The 23,825-nt window shown below is 39.3% G+C and overlaps 1 protein-coding gene across 1 annotated transcript in view; it reads right to left on the bottom strand.

The window, feature by feature from the left end:
• The window catches only part of MUSK (muscle associated receptor tyrosine kinase), a 91,640-nt gene that overhangs the window by 17,622 nt on the left and 50,193 nt on the right, over positions 1 to 23,825 (bottom strand). The window contains exons 6-8 of the mRNA XM_061163443.1: positions 20,505 to 20,629; positions 14,347 to 14,506; positions 4,110 to 4,116 (exon numbers count right to left, since the gene is read on the bottom strand). Coding sequence (XP_061019426.1) covers positions 4,110 to 4,116; positions 14,347 to 14,506; positions 20,505 to 20,629 — 292 coding nt within the window. The remainder of the gene's footprint in view (positions 1 to 4,109; positions 4,117 to 14,346; positions 14,507 to 20,504; positions 20,630 to 23,825) is intronic.

Consider the following 23,825-nt stretch of genomic DNA (forward strand, 5'->3'; position numbering starts at 1 on the left):
AGGAGAAGATCTTGGTTTTAATTTTGGTTTATCTTCATACCAGCTTGACGCTAACTAGCCTGTGAAAACCGTTTGCATCCTGGGAAAAACCGTACAAAGTGTATGGTTCTTGCTTATTTCCTGTGTCTTGCTGATGTTTTGGGAGCATTAAAGACAGCTTTCATAGATTATCATTGCTTGACTGGCCCACAAGGCAAGGGATATTTAGCATCAAATATATACAAATGTGTGTGTGTGTGTGCGTGTGTGTGTGTGTGTATGTATCCTATGTAATATATCTCCCTTATTTTGGCAACTTATAAACCTCAAATTTTATGTGATGATCAAATTTCAGAGGCCAGATGTGGAAGCCAATTGGGCCATTTTTTTCCCTTCAACCTCCTAACCTTATCACTTAAAAATTTATTTTAAGGAGCTCACAGCAAAACCTAGGGAAACAGATGAATGCAAAAAATTTCCACTGGTGCCTTCTGACTTTTGCAAGTGATGAGTCCCCTTTCTGTCCCACTGAAGTCATGTTTCTCCACATGTAGCTCTTGAGACTGCAGATGGACTAACAGCAGAGGCAGCCGGTGCTGTTGCTCATTCAGCAATGGGACAGAGGTTGCAGGGATCTGTTCACAGAGTGCTGGTTATTTCAGAATAATCTGCCAAACTTCCTCCAAAAATTCTAGTTAATATGGCACTTGCAGTCAGTCCCTCTCTTGCCTCCTGACAAACTCAACCTGACTGACCTCTCTTTCTGTATAGTTTCTTTTTTGGAATCAACAACTGATGTTTGATCCCAGCCTTTCTAGTTTCACTTGTAACAGACAGCTCTCCTTGGTCAAATGAAACATTTGAAGGATTCTTACTGCATCTTCACTTTTATTTTCTCTCTGCTTTAGCATGTCTGAATCCCTTTCAGTAGAATACAGTTGACCCTTGAGCAATACAGGTTTGAATTACTTGGATTCCACTTATACGCAGTTCTTTTCAATAATACACTTCTATACCATCCCATGCACAGTTAGATGAATCCAAGGATGAAAAATGTGGGTATGGAGGAACCACATAGATATAGCACCAAATAAAAGATACTGATTGGTGCCCCTGACCACTGAATTATTCAAGGGTCCACTGTTTTAAAATGTGATGCTCCAGTTTCTATGAGAGAGACATCTACTCCCTTTGAACACGTAATACATTGTCCAAGGGCACATTCAGATGACCAGCCATGCCATGGTTGGTGGGGACAACCCCACCACCTCAGTGGAAATGCCACACCTTCTTTTCCTGCCCTCCATTGTGAGAACTGTACCTCTCCTTCGATAGTGACACTCCTTTGTTATACAGTAACTGCCCGACCTCTCACTGTACTTATGTGATGGTCAAGGCTGTACATCGCTCTCAGTCTCCAAAGCAAACTGGAATTGTTTTTATCTTTTCACGTCTAATGTCTTTGTGTATGATTGTGTGGCTCAGAGGTAAAGAATTTGCCTGCAATGCAGGAGCAGCAGGAGACGCGAGTTAGGTCCCTGGGTCAGGAAGATCCCCTGGAAGAGGGCATGGCAACCCACTCCAGTATTCTTGCCTGGAGAACACCATGGATAGAGGAACCTGGCGGGCTACAGTCCATAGGGTTGTGAAGGGTTGGACACTTGGCACACACACATGCACATTCTCTAAGACGGGAGTCAGCAAATAAAACCCACAGGTCAGATTTGGCGCTCTGCCTCTTTTCATATCACCTGTGAGTTAAAAATGGTATTTATCTTTTTGAATGGTTGAAGAAATCAAAAGGAGTGAAAATTATATGAAATTCAAGTTTCAGTGTCCAAAAGTAAAGTTTTACTGGAACACAGCCCCGTTCATCCATTTCCAAATTGTCTATGGTTGCTTTTGTGCTGCCATAGCAGAGCTGAGTAGCTGCAACAGTGACTGTTTGGCCCACACATCCCTATACTTACTGTCTTGTCCTTTGCAGAAAACCAAAGGTCCTTGAGTTATCACAAGCGAAAAATGGTATGGGAGTTTCTTTAGTTAGCATTTATTTGACTATAATCAGTTAAAGATTTTCATTTGCATATAGTTCTATGTGAATGATTTCTGTACTTGAGCCCTTAGGGTTTCTGCATGCTTCCATCATTATGTGGTTCTGTAATTTGTGTAGGGGTGTGAGTGTGTGTGTGTGTGTGTGTGTGTGTGTGTGTGATGTCTGACTCTTTGCAACTGTTTGACTGTAGCCCACCTGGGTCTTCTGTCCATGAGATTTTCTGGGCAAGAGTCCTGGAATGGGTTGCCATTTCCTTCCCTAGAGGATCTTCCAGACCCAGCGTGTGTATGTTTATGTCCTCTAGTAAAATGTCAATTCCTTGGGTGCAGAGAATTAGTAAAATTTCTTTTATTTCTCTACTTTCCAATATAGCACCAGAATTAGTGTTGTTGTTTTTTTTAATAGCATAATAGTATTTATTTATATTTGGCCGCATCAGGTCTTAGTTGTGGCATGTGGGATCTTCATTGCATCGTGTGCAATCTTTCATTGCGGTGCACGAAACTCTCTAGTTGTGTCACGTGGGTTCCAGAGCACGTGGGCTCAATAGTTGCAGCATGTGGGTGTAATTGCTCTGCGGCATGTGGGATCTTAGTTCTCCAACCAGAAATCAAACTTGTGTCTCTTGCATTGCAAGGTGGGTTTTTAACCACTGGACCACAAGGGAAGTTTCCTAGGGTGAGTGGCTTAAAGATGCGTAGAGAAGACAGGTGTGCTGAAGGGATGAGTGAGTGAAAGATGACATCTCTTCTATACCTGCATTTCAATTTACCTTTTTCCATGTATATGCCATATATCTCTTCAGTAAACATTCAGCTTCTCTGTTGTATCCTTCAGGTCAGTATGCTGTCTCTTAGAACTGTGATAGCCACCTAATTCTCAAATACCTGATAAATTTATTTACCAGGTAAACAAATGCTTCAAAGCTATATGAATTGGGAAAAAGATTGAGAACACACTAAATTTTCTTAGGCTATGAATTATTATTTATGCTATGAATTATTTCATTCTATGGAATTACAATCAATGGCTTGAGTTGTAGGTCCTGTTTAGTTGCTGTGTTAACTGGGCTAGCATTATAGTTATGAATTTGTGTTTTTCACTCTGACTATCTGAGCTCAGACTGAGGTTGTGTAGTTAGCTATGTGGTCTGGATAGCTCTTTGTGCCTCAGGTTCCTCATATAAAGAAAGAAGGATGATAGTTCTTGTCCTACAAAGTTGCTGAAATGTTAGTATAAGAAAAGTGGTACTCAAAATGTCTGCAGAACTTAACTATTATTATTATTATTTTAATTAACCATTTTGATGGGGGCTTTCCAGGTGGCACAATGGTGAAGAATCCACCTGCCAATGCAGGGGACTCAAGAGACACAGGTTCTATCCCTGGACTGGGAAGATCCACTGAAGTAGGAGATGGCAACTTGCTCCAGTATTCTTTCCTGAAAACTTCCATGGACAGAGGAGCCTTGTGGGCTAGAATCCATGGAGTGGAGTACAATCCAAAGAGTAGGACATCACTGAGCAACTGAGTACACACAACCATTCTGAATTTTGATTTCATCATTTGTAAAACTAGGTTAAAATAGTTACCACACATCATAGAATTTTTATGAAAGTGAATTTATGCAAATAAAACATTGTAAATTTCGGAATGTTATAAGGTCTTACTTTCTTATCTGCAGGATAAAGCTATGAGGGAGAGTTTGGGAGTCAGTGCTGTGTCTCTTTTCCAAGCCTATCATTTACTTGATGTATGAGTCACTTATAGTCTCCAATTCCAAGTAACTCTCTTAATTTCTTTTCCATACAATAGGGATAATAACAGTACCTATTTCATAGGGATGTCCCAAGGATAAATTTTTTAAATGTATATAAAACTCCTAGCATAGTGCCTGACACATAGTAAGTATTCAATAGATACTACCTATCTTCATCATCATCTTTTTGTGAAAGTATTTAAAGGATTAGAAATTAGAGAGTTTCTGAAAGATTACAGTGCTCAACAAATAATAGATAAAAAATGGCATGTCAAACAAAGCAAAACAAAACATTGGTGCAATAACAATACCTTACCTCCATTCTAGTACCAGGAAAGGAAGTTTCCACAGGAAATCAAAGTAAACGAGAAAAGAAACAAAGGTTAGTACATTTTCATCTCAAGGCTTATAAGAGATAATTTTGATACCTCTAGCTCTAAGTTTCTGAAAAGTTCTCTGCATCTGCCGGGAGGCCAGATCCTACATTAGCAGGCATATTTGGAGAAGGAAAGTAAGAAAATATTAAATGTCTCTAGGAACTGAATTCTTTTTAAGATGAGTCAACCACGGCATCATTAGCCTAGGCAGGATCGTAGTCCGATTTTCCCTCTGTTGGCTACCCAGGGACTTTTCAACAGGAAAGCAAGGAGTGGAGGGCTGAACAGGAAAAGGAAAGAGGGGATGGGTGGTGGAGCTGTTATTTTCGCAGGCCCACTGGCCTCACGTAGTCATACCGGGTCTCACATTCAGAAGGGCTCCTTCCTTAGTTTAGTGTTTTGCTGTGATCATCTTGAAACACTTAATAATTTTCTAACAAGGGGCCCCACATTTTCTGGATAGAACAGATGGAAGAAACATGAGGAAATTCTTAAAGAGAAAATGGTATATAGTTCAGAAGGGGTAAAGACAGAATCTAATAGCAGCTGGACAAGGAAACCTGTTGAAACATGAAAAGACCAAGGTTTTATATATGAAAAAGCCCTCAATTTAAGAAGTAAAAGAGAGGATTCTATACCATGGAGATGAACCAACACCAAAGAGAATCCAGCCATAGAACTTGGGAAGAGATAATAAACTTAGATAGGCTTCTATTTCAATGGCAAGTGAGAGGACAAAAAAATCAAGGTTGTTTAAAGGTGCTCAGTCTTTTAAAGAATATTAAGAGAATCAAAGGATGATTCACTAGACTTCTGTGTGTCTTCTCTCCAGTCACATTTTCTTTCTTGGAGGGGTGGGGGGGTGGAGAAGGGAAGGGCTTCAAGAACCTGGCAATTATAAACAAGTGCTTTTATCTCAAAACTAGTTATTTGTAAAATTCTAAAAATTTCCAACAGTCATCAGTATTTGTAGTATCTTTTCAATTATCTGGAAAAGCCAATACAACTTTGGCTGTCTTCTAAAACATATAACCAATCTAATATGAAAAAGCTGCGTGATTATAAAAAGAATGCTTACCTCTTGGTACAGTTGTGGTACTAGTTGTGGGTAGCAATTTAGTGCAGCTACTGGCTGTTACTCATTTATTCTTTTCTCTTTTATTAAAAGCAAACACCTTTAATCAGTTGGGAACCAGATGAAACCACCATGAAATGCTGAGGGGTGGGGTCTGTTTTGCTGATAAGAACACTCTCTGCCTATGGTGGGTGAAGCACTGGGTGGTAGAGAGAGTTGTGTGCTCCTGCTACATTATCCCAGGTCTCACAATTGTGGAGAACATTGCAAGGGACCCAGCAGTGTGGCTATGAGACATGACAGAGAATGTGAAACATGATGGTGTGTCCAGTTAGCTATAGTAATTATGAAACAGAGTCCAAAGTTATATTTGCTCTGTAATAATGTGAATCATCAGCTCAGAATATAGAAAATAAAAATATGAAATGAATGGATAAAGATGTCATATATATATATATATATATATACACACACACACACACACACATATATAATGGAGCAATACTCAGCCATAAAAAAGACTGAAATAATGCCATTTTGCAGCAACATGGATGAACCTAGAGATTATCCTACTAACTGAATTAAGTCAGATAAAGACAAATATCATATGGTGCTTATGTGTGGAATCTAAATTCTGATACAAAGGAACTTATTTACAGAACAGAAATAGAATCTTTTGCACATGGTTATCTGGTTTTCCCAACACCATGCATGGAAAAGACTGTCTTTTCCCCACTGTATATTCTTGGCTCTTTTGTCATAAATTAATTGACCATATATGTGTGAGTTTATTTCTGGGCTCTTGATTCATTTCCACTTGTCTAGGTGTCTGGTTAATGCCAGTTCCATGCTGTTTTGGTTACCATGGCTTTGTGATATAGTTTGAAACCAGGAAGTGTGTTGCCTTCAGTGTGTGCTTTCTTAGTTACTTGACTATTGGGGATCTTTTTTGATTCCAAACAGTTTTAGAATTGTTTGTTCTATTTTTGTGAAAAATGTCATAGGAATTTTAATAGTGTGTATGAAATCCACAGATAGCTTTGGGTGGTGTAGACATTTTAACAATATTAATTCTTCTCATCTATGAACACAGGATGTTATGTTAAGTCACTTTAGCTGTGTCTAACTCTTTACGACCCCATGGACTAGAACTTGTCAGACTCCTTTGTCCTTGGGATTCTCCAGGCAAGAATACTGGAGTGAGTTGCCATTTCCTCCTCAAGGGGAATACAGGATATCTTCTATTTATTTGTATATTTAATTTCTGTCATCAGTGCCTTGTAATTTTCAGTGTACAGATCTTTCTCTTCCCAAGTTAAACTTATTACTAAGTACTTTTTTTGTTTTTGGTGCTATTGTAAATGGGTTAGTTTTCTTTATTTCTTCTTCAGATGTTAGTATATTAAAAAAACAACTGATTTCCATAAGTTGATTTTATATGTAGAACTTACTTAATTCATTGATTAGTTCTAACAGATTTTGGTGGAGTTTTTAGGATTTTCTATGTATAAGATTGTGTCATCTGCAAATAGGGACAATTTTACTTCTTCCCTTCCAATTTGGATACCTTTTATTTCTTTTAGTTGACTGATTGCTTGGGCTAGGACTTCCAGTACTATGTTGAATACAAATGGTGAGAATGGGCACTCTTGTCATGTTCCTGATCTTAGAGGAAAAGTGTGTAATGTTTTGCTATTGAGTATGATATTGGCTGTGGGTTTGTTATATGTGGCCCTTACTGGGTTGGAGTGCATTGCTTATATCCAATTTGCTGAGAGTTTTTATTTTTAATGTATATTGAATTTTGTTAAATGCTTTTTCCACATCTACTGAGAGGATCATATTTTTATCCTTAAAAATATGGATATATGTACATACATACATATATATATGTGTACACACATTATATATGTACATACATACATATATAATGGAATAATACTCAGCCATAAAAAAGACTGAAATAATGCGATTTTGCAACAACATGGATGAACCTAGATTATCATACCAACTGAATTAAGTCAGATAAAGACAAATATTAACTGATTTGTGTATGTTGAACCATTCTTGCATCCCAGAGATAAATCCCACTTGATCATGAAGCATGATTCTGTTAATGTCAGTACATTTAAATTTGGTTTGCTAGGATTTTATTGAGAATTTTTTCAACTATATCCATCAGGAATATTGGTCTTTAGTTTTCTTGTATTGCCTTTATCTGGCATTGGTATCAGGGTAATAAAGACTGCTGTTAATGCTTCTTTAAATGTTTGATAGAATTAATACCTGTGTCTATTTTGATGGCCTTTGGCTCTTCCAGGGCTATGCTCATTACAGGGATCATAGACTGTCTTGCTGGTCTCTGTCACAGGGCTGAGGGTTCTGAGGAAAAAGAGAAGGCATCTTGCCAATAACATGGCATCCTGGTGAGTTTAAATGGCAACTTGAGCCTTTCGAGGTGGTGACTGAAGGGGAAATGGAACTTCCTGGTTCATAGGGAGAGGATCCAAAAGTTTTTCTGGCTCTTTTTGATGAATAGCAGCAAATGTAAATGAGTCAGGAAAAGTATATCAAGTTTCTCAAATAATACATATGAATCTGGGCATATGCATGGAAGGGTTTTGGGAAAATGAAGGATGATATTTATTTTTGTTGTTGTTGCCTTTCAAACATTAGAAATATCATTAGACATAATCCTGAGCCCTAGAACAGATTTTTCCGTTTCCAGTTTTCCTGCTGGGATGAGTAAATAAACAGATGGAGTAAAAGCTTCAAAGTGAAACACAGAGAATGTGACAGAAAGTACCGTTGACTGCAAAACACCAGGGGAGGATGGGGGTGGCTGAAATGGGAGAAAGGAGAGTTTGAGGTAAGGAAGTGTGCCAGAGTGTCAAGGGGAAGCATCAGGCTCTGGACCTCTGAGGCTAATGGAGAAAAGAAAGAAAGAAAGTGAAGTCATTCAGTTGTGTCTGACTCTTTGCGACCCCATGGACTGTAGCCTACCAGGGTCCTCTGTCCATGGGCTTCTCCAGGCAAGAATAGTGGAGTGGGTTGCCATTTCCTTCTCCAAGGGATCTTCCCAACTCAGGGATCGAACCCGGGTCTCCCTCACTGCGGGCAGACGCTTTACCATCTGAGTCACCAGGGAAGCCCTAATGAGGCTAATGGAGAGAGATGCCAAAAACAGAAACGGAGAGAGCAGGTGTCATAGCTAAGCTCTGAGAGATCTGGGAAGCGTAAGACCATGCTTTGACGTGATTCTGAATTAATGTGGTTCCGTGCATCCCTTTTATACCAGAGTGGCCTCACTTTCCTGGAATATTGGTTCCCTATTTCCTGAAATAGGGAGCACCCCAGAGTTGAGATGTAGTTTCCTCAATAATGACAAGGGGACACTTATGAGGCATCTAGCAACTTTGACTGGAAAGAACAGGTTCAGTTCAGTTCAGTCGCTCAGTCATGTCTGACTCTTTGAGACCCCATGGATGGACTGCAGCACACCAGACCTCACTGTCCATCACCAACTCCCGGAGTTTACCCAAACTCATGTCCATTAAGTCAGTGAAGCCATTCAACAATCTCAGCCTCTGTCATCCCCTTCTCCTCCTGCCCTCAATCTTTCCCAACATCAGGGTCTTTTCAAATGAGTCAGCTCTTCGCATCAGGTGGCCAAAGTACTGGAGTTTCAGCTTCAACATCAGTCCTTCCAATGAACACTCAGGACTGATCTCCTTTAGGATGGACTGGTTGGATCTCCTTGCATTTCAAGGGACTCTCAAGAGTCTTCTCCAACACCACAGTTCAAAAGCATCCATTCTTTGGTGCTCAGCTTTCTTTATAGTCCAACTCTCACATCTATACATGACTACTGGAAAAACCATAGTCTCGACTAGATGGACCTTTGTTGGCAAAGTAATGTCTCTACTTTTTATATGCTGTCTAGATTGGTCATAACTTCCTTTCCAAGGAGTAAGCGTCTTTTAATTTCATGGCTGCAGTCACCATCTGCAGTGATTTTGGAGCCCCCAGAAAATAAATTCTGCCACTGTTTCCATGTTTTCCCATCTATTTGCCATGAAGTGATGGGACCGCATGCCATGATCTTAGTTTTCTGAATGTTGAGCTTTAAGCCAACTTTTCGCTCTTCTCTTTCACTTTCATCAAGAGGCTCTTTAGTTCTTTTTTACTTTCTGCCATAAGGGTGGTTTCATCTGCATATCTGAGGGTATTAATATTTCTCCCAGAAAGCTTGATTCCCGCTTGTGCTTCACCCAGTCCAGCATTTCTCATGATGTACTCTGCATATAAGTTAAATAAGCATGGTGACGATATACATCCTTGACATACTCCTTCTTCTATTTGGAACAAGTCTGTTGTTCCATGTCCAGTTCAAACTGTTGCTTCCTGACCTACATATAGGTTTCTCAAGAGGCAGGTCAGGTGGTCTGGTATTTCCATATCTTTCAGAATTTTCCACAGTTTATTGTGATCCACACAGTCAAAGGCTTTGACATAGTCAATAGAGCAGAAATAAATGTTTTTCTGAAACTCTCTTGCTTTTTCAATGATCCAGTGGATGTTGGCAATAAGATCTCTGTTTCCTCTGCCTTTTCTAAAAACAGCTTGAACATCTGGAATTTCATGGTTCATGTATTGCTGAAGCCTGGCTTGGAGAATTTTGAGCATTACTTTACTAGCGTGTGAGATGAGTGCAATTGTGTGGTAGTTTGAGCATTATTTGGCATTGCCTTTCTTTGGGATTCGAATGAAAACTGACCTTTTCCAGTCCTGTGGCCACTGCTGAGTTTTCCAAATTTGCTGGCATATTGAGTGCAGCACTTTCACAGCATCATCTTTCATGATTTGAAATAGCTCAACAGGTATTCCATCACCTCTACTAGCTTTGTTCGTAGTGATGTTTCCTAAGGCCCACTTGACTTCACATTCCAGGATGTCTGGCTCTAGGTGAGTGATCACACTGTCGTGATTATCTGGGTCATGAAGATTTTTTTTTTGTACAGTTCTTCTGTGTATTCTTGCCACCTCTTCTTAATATCTTCTGCTTCTGTCAGGTCCATACCATTCCTGTCCTTTATTGAGCCCATCTTTGCATGAAATGTTCCCTTGGTATCTCTGATTTTCTTGAAGAGATATCGAGTCTTTCCCATTCTGTTGTTTTCCTCTATTTCTTTGCACTGATCACTGAGGAAGGCTTTCTTATCTCTCCTTGATATTCTTTGGAATTCTGCATTCAAATGGGTATATCTTTCCTTTACTCCATTGCATTTCACTTCTTTTATTTTCACAGCTATTTGTAAAGCCTCCTCAGACAAACATTTTGCTTTTTTGCATTTCTTTTACTTGTGGATGGTCTTGATCCCTGCCTCCTGTACAGTGTCATGAACCTCTGTCTGTAGTTCATCAGGCACTCTGTCTATCAGATCTAGTCCCTTAAATCTATTTCTCACTTCCACTGTATAATTGTAAGGGATTTAATTTAGGTTATACCTGAATGGTCTAGTGGTTTTCCCTACTTTCTTCAATTTAAGTCTGAATTTGGCAATAAGGATTTCTTGATCTGACCCATAGTCAGCTCCCAGTCTTTTTTTTGCTGACTGTATAGAGCTTCTCCATCTTTAGCTGCAAATAATATTATCAATCTGATTTCAGTGTTGACCATCTGGTGATGTCCATGTGAACAGGTTAACGAGAGAAATAAAAATGGCAGGTGTCTCATGGGGTTCAGATGTCTTATTCCATTGCACTCATGAGATACCCTTTTAAAATGTGCATGAGGAAGTTTTAGGAAAAGTAGAGGAGCTTCAGGTCTCATAGTAAGTGTGATGCAATAGGAAAAACAGATCAGGGGATGAACAAAAGGGTCTTGTGGCTTTTTATGAATTAGCTACTTAAGGGAATGTTATTCAAAAATGGTACCTCATACATTCCAAACCCATTGACTAAAGTCAAATCATTGCTGGTTTCATTCTACATGAAATTACAGAATGGTGAAGATAGGGGAATTAAGGTACACATTTTATAGGTTCCTTTCTCTGCACCAAAATCCTAGAAGAGAGGTATATTGATAAATTACACAAAGATAAATCAGGAGTTTTTCCTACTTCTTATTTGGAACTCCAGAAGCAGAGACTCTTATAAGGGCCCTTTAAGCTGACATGAGATCGGCCACATTAGTGCGAAAATAGTAGTATGACACAGTTGGGTAGACAGCAGGACTGAGTCAGTGGTCTAAATCTTCTTTGGATTTTTTATAACATGAAAATGATTCCGAAGTTGCTACAGTCCTCAAGAGGGATAAGGAAGGAGCTGACTTGAGGTTTAGCATGTATGGCATTGCAGAGAGAGCCAAGGTGACTAGGGGAAAAGGTTGCATAATAGACTCTAGAGAGGGAATTGATGAAGGATTTGACCGAGATGTAGAGGATTGTACTGCTACAGGAAGAGCCTCAATGGGGCTGAGCCAGACAGGGAGGTCCTCTGGGTTCCAACCAAGCCAAGAGATGAGATCACTAGTTCTCCAGCTGTAGACTTTACCAAAGACCAGGGTGGTCCAGAGGACACCACTGCATAAATCCAAGACTCCTTCTCTCTTTCCATGTAAGGAAGAGATAGAAGGAGGAAGGAGGGGAAGAGACATGGCAGGGAATTGATCTTTGAATGCCTGAATAATGACCAGAAATGAAACTTTCTTCATATTAGCAACATTTATTTTCTCCTCCAACCAGTGGATGTGTAGGTTAAGCTAGGTTAGATCAGTTTATTTTCTTGGATTTGAGTATTCATATGTAATTATTTCTCCCTCTCTCTGCACATACATATGTTATCAACATATAGTTATATAAATATATATTTACTGAACACTGGCTCCTGATCAACTATCAAATAAAACATAAGATAGTGAGACTAGAATCATTCCAAGTAATTTAAAGGCATCAAAAATGTAATCATTTTGTTATCTCTTGAACCTTCTCATGTTCTTTTGTTTTATCTGTTATTGTTTGTCCTAGACATTTTCCTTAAAATCTCAGACACATCTAAACTCCTTGTACCACATTCAGACACTTTCAGACCTTATCTTTTCTCTCCTGACCTGCCATCTATGTAAGAGTTTTCATGCATCTCTCCTCTTCTCTCTTCACCAATTGTTGCTGTTGTTGTCCAGAATTTCATAACTCTTCCAGACTCCTGGAATAAAGCTAACTGCATGCCATGCCCCTCATCTTTTGACACCTGACATCTGTTGATTTGATAAAGAATATATCTGACCATATTCACTTGTCTCCTCTAAAAAAATTAAATGACTTCCCATTGATTAAAGAGTACAGTCAGCCTACTCAGCCTCTTCATAATCCAGCTAGATCTCACGTTTGAAACCTTTCTTCCTCTCCTCTACCTCATCGCAGTCTCCATCATGACTTGGTATTTTCTGGACTCACTTTGACCTTGTCATCTCTAACTCTAATGGTACCTCTTTTTGAAGGATTCCCTTAAACTCTCTTTTTTCCTGCTGTTGTACTTTGTGCTTCTGCATAGAACATAGTCTGTGTCATGATGTCTGTGACTAATGGGCTTCCTTTTTAGATTGAGAGCCCCTGGAAGACTTGGACTCCATTGTGATCCGATTCATAAATTAAGTTTGCATCCTTTACCTAATGCAATGGACTGAACCTAGTGTATTTAATAAATGCATGTAAGAGTGCTTCATGGACAACAAATGGTATGTGAAGAGTAATCAGTTTATTATTATTTGTTAAATTGAGTTGAATTTACTTTTAAGAGTCTCACCCTTCTCTGGGAATATGACCTCCCATTAGTGGAAATTCTTGAATAATTGATGTGATATCTCAAGATACAGATATATTCTTGGAGGAGAAGGCAGAAAGAATATGGTTTTGAAATCTCTTTCCTTCGTGGGCATGCCTCAGAGGGCCAGCCTTGTCCAATGCTCCCTATGTATTTCTCTGTGTCCTTATTCACCTCATGCTAAAAATCACAAGCATTACTAGAAATTTCCTCATCAAGGAAGATCAAAGAAGTGACACTGTAATAAGAAATATCAGACTCTGGGGAACTGGCTCTGGATACAGGTTCTACCAGTGCTTACCTTACATGTGAGGCCAAGCATCTCTCTGCTGACCCTTGGACGGTAGGCATGCTATGAATATTATCATGCCTGGCATTTCCTGACACAGGGATTATTTCCATCTCTAGGAATTCCACAGATGTTCTCAGAAGCCTTTGGGACATTTAAGTTTTAAAAATAAACCTTTATAACTCAACACAAATATCCTAGAAATCCATGTGTCAGCCCTTTTCCTTGAAAATATCTGTGGATCCTGCTATCACTTGCATGAAACAAGAAGGGGAAAGGCCACGAGGTAGATAATATATTTATAAGTAAAAATGCCCTAAAATATAGCCAATTAGAAATTGGCACAAGCATGTTAAATGTCTGCCAACTTACTCTTTGAGAGCCTTGGAAAACTTGATTAACCCCCAGAAAGAAAGAGGAGGAAGAGAAAAAAGAGGAGGGGAAGGAAAGGAAAAGAAAGGGAGGGAGGGAAGAAGGAAGGAAGGAGGGGAGGAAAGAAGTAGGGAGGGAGGGAGAGAGGGGAGAATAAAAAAAAGAAAGGGAAGAAAAGAACATGAAAGAGAAAGATATTGAAAGAAATGAACTCCTGGAAGCTGTTTCATATCACTTAGGCAGGCATTTAAGAATTTAATTTTTGAAGCAATGAATTTCCCAAAATCAATTATTTTGGTCAACCTTTGGAGGAAGAAATATCCCAAGTGGGCCTGGAGTAAGAGATTTAAAAGAAAAAAAGGTGTTCCCTAGTGAAGGATGCTGTGGAATAGTACCGACTTTCTCTTCTCCTCAGTCAGTCAGTTCAGTTGCTCAGTCATGTCCAACTCTTTGTGACCCCGTGGACTGCAGCACTCTAGGCTTCCCTGTCCATCACCAACTCCCAGAGCTTGCTCAAACTCATGTCCATCGAGTCAGAGATGCCATCAAACCATCTCATCCTCTGCCGTCCCCTTCTCCTCTCCTGAAACAGTGCAATTGTGAACAGCCATCCTACCTGCTATGCTGATGGTGGCTGCAGCCTTTGCAGTACTGAATTTCTCTCCATGCTTATTAGTAGCTATGCATGTGTAGAGTCCTGGCTTGGTGATAAACAGCTGCAGTCTTGAGTCAATTACTCTGTCTTTCACACTTTCTTGAATAGACCCAGAAGAAACCTGGTGGAGTCGGGGGGGAAAAGAAGATAGAATCAGGTCAAGAATTTCTAATATGCTGTGTAAAGCAGACTGGAAAGAAAAAGGATTAGGATAGGATCAAAAGGCATGTGGTAGATTGCAAAAATTGCCAACAACTTTTGTCTCCCAACACCCATGACCTTACAATGTGACTTTGTTGCTCTCCCTTTCGGAGGTGGCTTCTTTCTTCATGCTTTGAGTCTTGATTGGCTTGTGACATGTTTTCAAAAGATACAGACACTTGCAATGTTCTTGCACACTGTGGCTTGCTTTCTTATTTCACTTAGAACCTGTGACCTCCTGTGAACAAGCCAGAGTGGGCCTGATAGAGGTTGAGGCACTTATGGCCCAGTTATACTCACTGATCCAGCTGGCAGCCAATAATAACACCCAGATATATGAATAAGGCCATTCTACACCCACTAGCTCCTAGTCAACCTGCCAATCACAGGAGCTAGATCAGTAAGATCAGGCAATCCTCGCCCAAATCAGCAAAACCACCCAGTCGAGCCACAGACTTGTGAGCATTAATAAATGGCTCTTGTTTTAAGTGATCAGGCTTGGGACATCTCTGATGTGACAGTAGATAACTAACACGAGCTAGAAAAGATACCCTGTGTGTATCCTCCAAGATACATCTCTATGTCTTAAAGTTAGAGACAGTCAATCATGACGGGTAATAGAGTTTTGGACTTATTTTCATAATTCTTTTCCAGTTCCCCCCCTTAATGCACAACAAATAGTGGATGGTTAACAAGAAAAAAACGGTTGTGAAGTTAGTCCTGTTTCTGCATCATGACCTATAGAAAATCAAGTATCCTGGAAGAGCCAGGCTACCAATGCCATATTAGCGCATAATTGACAGGTTAATATACCTAAATGCTCTTTAGTCATCAGCATGCCAACTCTAAGAAAGACAGCTCCCAGTACATTCTTTTGGGTTGCAGAGTTCCAATTTACACACTAGTGTGTCTGACCCCCAAAGTCTGTGCTTTTAATCTTTTTGTTTTACTGCCTTGCCTGGTCCTAAAACTGCATAGTCGTTAGAAAAGAGCAGTAACAACAAAACCTCAAATCAACCATAAACAAAATAAACATCTGACTTAAATGTCATTGTTAAGGTGGTGACATTTCTTAAACTGGTGATTCTTTCTTCACTGCTTTCTTAAGCACTCTGCCATTTTTTCAATTTTTTTTTTTCATTATCATTGCTTATCTGAGGGGGAAATTGCTAGTTTGAGAGAATTGTGAATGGACTGACAATCAAGGAATTAGCTAATGGTTTACCTTGAGCAGGAGTAGGAGTGGGTACCTTGGTGGCCTTGAAAAAGATCTTTCTGTCCAGTAGTAGAGAAGGAAACTAGGAGTAAGAAACTTGGAGCCAAGATATTTTACTGTTTCTCATTTAGATCTGCAAGGGGGAGGGAAGCCATGAGGTGAGACCAACTTTCCATACTTCTGCTGCCAGGTAGCTGGGTGGCCCCAGAAGCAAGCACTCTCTGTTGCAGTTAGGCAGTGAAAGTTTGTCCAGTTAGCTTCTGTCTTTTTGTTCTTTATCTGCACTATGAGTCTCCATTCTTTTAGAAACACTGGTTTATGTGAGCATCAATTTACCTTAACTGGGGAAACTTCCCAGGTCAGATCAAGTATTGTGGCATTTTCCCCAGATAAGCAGCCTAGACTCTATGAGAAATTGACAAGGCAGAGAGGAAAATATATTTGAGAGACACACATGCAGTTGGGAATTCTGAATGCATCATTATCGTATTTATCAGAGGTTCAAGTTCCTATGGATTTGAATGTCCAAGTTAGATGGAAGGGACTGAACAATTTGAAATACAATTTGAAAAGATTATTGGGGGATAGTTGATTTACAACATTGTATTAGTTTCAGGTATATAGGAAAGTGATTCCATTATACATATTCATAGATCCATTTTTTCCAGATTCTTTCCCATAAAGGTTATTGCAGAATATTGAGTAGAGTTCACTGTGCTCTATAGTAGATCTTTGTTGGTGAAATACAATTTTGGACTCTCCCCAGATTTTAATACAAAGCAACAATGAGAAAAAAGCTAAAGACCTCAAATCTCTGTCAGTTAGTATGTTTTATGCTCTGAAGATATTTTGTTTTTAAATATAATCCCTTCCCAGTTTATATATGTGAAATCTGTAGAACAGTTACCTTCCTCCTTTGCAAGTTTGTTTCTTCTTTCAAGAAGTAGGTCTGTACAGTGGATGCCTAGGAGACAACTCAGAAATGAGTAATCCCCTCAGTGCTGACTAAACTTGCACTATTTTCATGTTCACACCTAAGAAAGTCACTCCTCAAGGTCACTGAAAACATTCTTGGGAGGAAAGCGAAATGAGCTTTAAGCCGCCTGACCTCCATCCTCCTGGACATCATCCAGGTGCTGACATAGTCCAGCGGGTAGACCATCAAGTTCCAAGGCTCATTGCCTGATGATGATGTGGTTCCTAAGTGCTTTTCCTCCTGTTTCCAGAGGCCTGGCTTGATTCAGTTTGTGACTCATGCACAGCAGGCCTTGTTAGTCATCATTTGAATTTGTTTTTCTTTCTTCATGGAGCAATCTGACCAACAGTTTAGTATTTTTCATGACCTAAAATTCAGAACATCCCTTTGCCCTGCATTTTGATCATTTTGCCTTTCAGATTTAAAAGCTCAAAAGGATGAGTTCAGATTATGCCTGGGAGCTTTAAGCAAGGTATGCTGAGGCAACAGTAAGGACTTCATTGAGGTGACTTTATCTGGTATTACAGTAAATATGTTTTTTCTCCAAGTCACCCAGGCATACTGACCTGAAAGCACTGGATAAACAGTTCTCTGTTCTGTGTGTGGGGGTGAGACTGTGACGTCAGATGAGGCCATCAAACAGGCACTCTATTAAATAGGCATATCAGTTCACACCTGATAAAATGTATGTAAAAGTCTTCTGAAGGAGACAACATAGGTGGAAAACTTTTTACATATCATTAATAATGCTGTTTGGAGAGAATTTACCCCCAGTTATGGATAATCCTCTAACTTCATCATAATTTGGCATCTGAATGGTATTCTGGCTTCTATGACCTTGTCATGCAGCAAACAGTCCCAGTTGGCTAGAACTATCTCACGGAACTTTAGGATATGGCCTAATATGGTCCATGTCTAGGGAGTTGTAAAAATGTCTGTTTATGCATCATAGAAAAAGAAACAGGCTGGCTGAGAAAATTTCCCATTCTGTTTCTGATAAACATAGCCATGAATATTGACCTCTTTCAGTCTGGCTGCTGAGACAGTCCACATAATATATTCCACTTGATATATGTAATTATCTTGGGTTTACACAGTCAGTAAGAGAAGATGATTCCATAGCTCATGTCCTTTAAACCAAAAAACTGCCTCTTAAAAATATGTATAAAATATAAGTGAGCTTCCCTTTAAGGAAATTCAAAAACCACAATCTTCAACACAGATTTGGCTGTTCATTTTGAAAACTCTTCTAATAAATTAAAATGATTGAACTTTTAACATGTTTTAGGAGTTATAAATATATCTTTTGGACAAAGCAAGAGAGATGTGCAAATTTTTTATTTGAATGCCAAAATAATAGAGTTGGATTTAACTTTAAGTAAATCTGGTTATCAAAATATGAGGATATTTTCTTTTAGAAAAGTAATCTCTGCTGTAGCCATAAGTAGTAATAAGTAATAATACCAAAGTATTATTTCCAATGTTGTAAAACAAAAGGGATATTACTGCTCACTCTGAGTTCATCTAAGACTACAAATTTTCATGAAAGATGAGTGATGTCTCCATAGGAAGAAAGCAAAAGAATTTTTTATCACTTTGGGGGGCAATTTCCTTGCCTTTCTCTTATTCTTTGGCTGTAAGCATTCAGGGTTTAAGTTTACTGGCATGTTCATGTATGAGGATGAAGGAGCATTCACATCTTTTAAAGTACTTATTATACTTTAATACTTTAGTGTGTTAGTGAAGTTAGTTCACTGCCTTATAGTTAGTTAAAGGACACAGTTCAAATTCTGTCTTATTCTGTGCCAAATTGCTCCCGGCTCTGCATTTGTCTTAATCCTGCCCACCCAAAATGATCCCAGGTCTGTGGACTCTTCCCTGTTCTCAATAGACTTCTCTGGCTGGCTACTTGTCCGACATTAAGTACCTAAGATTGCCTCCATTTCCTGTGATTTGCATCAGCACAGGGCAGTCATCTCAATTTCTAGTTGGACTTGGATAGTAGCACCAAGAACAAAACTTGGCTGTAAGAGCAAACCCTCTCTGACCATGAAAACTGCAGATGTTCTTTTGCTTTCTTTCTGGAGGAAAGTCACTGTTCATTTATTTTATTCCTGTTTTAGAATCTCCAGCAAAGAATCTATTTTGCTTTCTGTTTTTTTTTTTTTTTTTTTTTGTGAATCACATCTTGAAAGATGAAGTTGGAGTCTCAGTAAGACCAAAACTAACTCAAACCATCTGGCTTTTAAAAATTACTCCTCAACTCCAACAGAGAATAATCATATATCTTCCAGTTCTAAACCCCTACAAGCCTTTTAAAGAGTGAGACAAATTAGTAAAGTCATATTGTCAGTTCCCCAGTTTTCTTAGGGCATCTCTTTATACTACTTTAAAAGGCTTAAGACAGCTCCTACAGCTTCATAGAAAAGCCACAAGATGTACTGTCAAATAAGATTTGAGTTGTAAATGATACCTGAAGTTTAATTAGAGAACTAAAGAAGAAAAGATTACAAGTTACTTTAACAAGTTTAAGCCAATCAAAGATTAGTAGTAGCCCTTGGTCCCTAGCAGAAACAAACAAAAATTCTCTGGAGAAAAGAACCTTTATCTAGACCTCAAATTAACCTCTGACATTTTTTTTTTCTCAAAACAATGAACAGCAGGTAGTCAAAGATAACTAGGCACACAAGGAAACAAAACACAATGAAAGAAAGTCAGCAGTAAAACAGACAGCAGAAACAGACCTACAGAGGCATTCCATTTCATCCAAATGAAGTCAAATGTATCCATGACCTATGTAAGCCTGTAGGATCTACAATCCCTATACACACCCCTTACCTCTTTCCTCTAGCCACACTGACCTACTTGCTGTTCCTCTGACATTCCAGGTGTATGCTTATCTCAGAGACTGTGCCTGGTTGTAATCCCCCTGTTATCTACACAGCCTCCTCCTTCAGCTCTTTGCTTAAATATCTTCATCTTAATAAAGCTTCTCTGACCACTTTATTGAAAACAGAGTCTTCCTCCTGAGGTTGTACTTTCTCACTTTCCCGCTTTATTTTTCTCCATGGCATTGGGCACTATTCACACAGGGTATAGATTCTACTGTCTGCTTATTTTATTGTTTGTTTTTTTCCAATGTTAGTGTAAGAAACTTGAGGATAGGAAACTTTACTTGTTCTGGTTGCGCCTGTGTGTACAATGTCTAGAATAATGCCTGATGCCCAGGAGATGCTCAGTATTTGTAGAATGAATAAGTGAATGCTTTTATGTAAACTGCTTAGAACAGGGCCTAGTCATAGCAATCACATACTATATACTAGCTACTATTACCAGTATTAGAAATGAAAATAAAATGTTGCACTAACAGACACGTATTCTAATTCTGGATTGCTTTTCATCAAAGTAGGCTCTAGCAGTGAACTAATCCTTCAGCTGATGATTTTTGTGTGGGAAGGAATTATTACCACTTCTCTTTTACACAAAAGTGTAAAGAATAAATTTGGTTTTCTACTATTCCCTATGATATAAGGAAAGAAGTAAACCTATGGAGTTCAGTTTCTAGACAGTGACTTCTAGAATGAAAATATTGGAAGATTTTGAAAAATGGAGACGCAGGTGAGACCAATGACAGAGATCATGGTAACTCTACAAATATGTTCTCAGCCCTCAAATTCAACACTGGTGGGTCTTCCCCAGACAAGTCCCCATACAGATGGAACTCACAGCAATTCCGTTTTCAATCCAGGTGATGGTGGGGACAGGGATGCCTGTGGCTGTACAGCGCAGGGTCACAAAGGAGCCAAAGGTGACATTGTGGGATTCAGGAGCCCGCAGGATTCTGGCAAAAACTGTTAGGAAAAGAGAAGTGGTGAGCGACTCTCCCACTGGGAATGGTCAAGCTGGAGTAGTCTTGAAGAAATGCAAATGAGATCATGGCCTCCTGTGAAGGATCCTCCACGTGCCTTCTATCTTAAGGATAATACCAAATGCGGTGCCCTAGCTTCTCAGCCATTTATGCTGTGACCCTATGCTTCACACCACTCCAGGGCAGACCAAGCTTGCTCCCAACTTAGATGATGCCCATGCCATCCCTCAGTCTAGAGCACTCACTCACCCCGTACATCTTGTGGCAGTTTTCTTATATCATCTAAGTCTCCATTTAAGTGATACTTTCAGAGAAAGGCCCTCCTTGACTGCCCACTGTAACGTCTAACCTTTCTCCCATTCACTTTTTCATCATCCTATTTCATTGTCTTTATAGACCTCACCACGATCTGAAGTTATTTATTTTTATCTATTGTCTGTCTCCCTGCAGTAGATTGTGAGTCATCAGCAACCAAAAACCTTGCCTGTTTTGCTCAGTACGTAGGAGAGTGCCTACCAAAGTAATAATATTTAGTTGAATTAATGAAGTAATTAATTAATGTTTTACATCTTCAACTATATCATGGTAGAATGACAGACAAAATCTGTTAAACTTTTATGAGAATGAGATGAGCATGCAGGGTCAAAATGAAAAAGAATATTTTAGACAAAGATGGACAGGATAGGGAGTAATTTTATTCTTTTCTAAGGCTGAATGCCCTTCCTCAGTGATCAATGCAAAGAAATAGAGGAAGACAATAGAATGGGAAAGACTAGAGATCTATTCAAGAAAATTAGAGATACCAAGGAAACATTTCATGCAAAGACGGGCACAATAAAGGACAGAAACGGTATGGATCTAACAGAAGCAGAAGATATTAAGAAGAGGTGGCAAAAATACATAAAACTGAACAAAAAAGATCTTCAAGACCTAGATAATCACAATGGTGTGACCACTCACCTAGAGCCAGACATCCTGGAATGTGAAGTCAAGTGGGCCTTAGGAAACATCACTACGAACAAAGCTAGTAGAGGTGATAGAATACCAGTTGAGCTATTTCAAATCCTGAAAGATGATGCTGTGAAAGTGCTGCACTCAATATGCCAGCAAATTTGGAAAACTCAGCAGTGGCCACAGGACTGGAAAAGGTCAGTTTTCATTCGAATCCCAAAGAAAGGCAATGCCAAAGAATGCTCAAACTACCACGCAATTGCACGCATCTCACACGCTAGTAAAGTAATGCTTAAAATTCTCCAAGTCAGGCTTTAGCAATATGTGAACTGTGAACTTCCAGATGTCCAAGCTGTTTTTAGAAAAGGCAGAGGAACCAGAGATCAAATTGCCAACATCCGCTGGATGATCGAAAAAGCAAGAGAGTTCCAGAAAAACATCTATTTCTGCTTTATTAACTATGCCAAAGCCTTTGACTGTGTGGATTACAATAAACTGGAAAATTCTAAAAGAGATGGAAATACCAGACCACCTGACCTGCCTTTTGAGAAACCTGTATGCAGGTCAGGAAGCAACAGTTAGAACTGGGCATGGAACAATAGACTGGTTCCAAATAGGAAAAGGAGTATGTCAAGGCTGTATATTGTCACCCTGCTTATTTAACTTATATGCAGAGTACATCATGAGAAATGCTGGACTGGATGAAGCACAAGCTGGAATCAAGATTGCCGGGAGAAATATCAATAACCTCAGATATGCAAATGACACCACCCTTATGGCAGAAAGTAAAAAAGAACTAAAGAGCCTCTTGATGAAAGTGAAAGAGAAGAGTGAAAAAGTTGGCTTAAAGCTCAACATTCAGAAAACTAAGATCATGGCATCCAGTCCCATCTCTTCATGGCAAATAGATGGGGAAACAGTGGAAACAGTGGCTGACTTTATTTTTCTGGGCTCCAAAATCATTGCAGATGGTGATTGCAGCCATGAAATTAAAAGACGCTTACTCCTTGGAAGGAAAGTTATGACCAACCTAGACAGCTTATTAAAAAGCAGAAACATTACTTTGCCAACAAAGGTCCATCTAGTCAAGGCTATGGTTTTTCCAGTGGTCATGTATGGATGTGAGAGGTGGACTATAAAGAAAGCTGGGCGCCAAAGAATTGATGCTTTTGAACTGCAGTGTTGGAGAAGACTCTTGAGAGCCCTTTGGACTGCAAGGAGATGCAACCAGTCCATCCTAAAGATCAGTCCTGGGTGTTCATTGGAAGGACTGATGTTGAAGCTGAGACTCCAGTGCTTTGGCCACCTGATGCGAAGAGTTGACTCATGTGAAAAGACCCTGATGCTGGGAAAGATGGAGGGCAGGAAGAGAAGGGGACGGCAGAGGATGAGATGGTTGGATGGCATCACCAACTCGATGGACATGGGTTTGGGTGAACTCCGGGAATTGGTGATGGACAGGGTGGCCTGGCGTGCTCTGGTTCATGGGTTTGCAGAGAGTCGGACACGACTGAGCGACTGAACTGAACTGAGCTGAAGGCTGAATGCCCACTAACTAGATAAGAGGAAGTTCTTTCGGTGTGAAAAGAATTTTACCTTTGATTAAAGAGTGGAGATGAGGTTCAGAATGTACAATAAATTGAGGAATATTAGAATCATAGAATCACTCATCTTGAGAGACTTCAGAAATCAGCTAATTTCTGCTCTTATTAAATAGATGTAGAAATAAAATCCCAGTTAATTTATTTCTCCAAAGTAATAAAACTTATGAGTGAGAAACCGGAACTCAAGTCTTCTGACTTCAAATCCAGTGTTCTCTAGATCATTATGTAATCCTTTTAATTACCCATTGATTGCAAATATAAAGGGTTTTTTTTGCACTGGCCTTTTGTTTTCTAGGACTTAAGTACAAGACATAATATTAGACTATGAAATTCCCATTAATACAATGCTTTGATGCTTAGTTCTAAAAGTGTAAAATTTGTGGCTTTTGTATTCTAAAGGAAGGTACATACTTTAGTATATACTAAACAGAAGATGTACAGGACAAAGAAAGATCAAATTCAACTGTATTAAAAGTTGGTCTGAGTTTTGAATAGCTCTTTAAAAGGATTGCATAATTCGAAGAGATATGGGAGGACATAATTTGTTTGACAATTGCATGCTTTATGCAGGTTCTAATTTCAGATTTGCCTGCTTAGATTGACTCACTTTCCTATCTTTTGATA

The sequence above is a fragment of the Dama dama genome, chromosome 16 (genome assembly GCF_033118175.1).
Source record: "Dama dama isolate Ldn47 chromosome 16, ASM3311817v1, whole genome shotgun sequence".
NCBI lineage: Eukaryota > Metazoa > Chordata > Mammalia > Artiodactyla > Cervidae > Dama > Dama dama.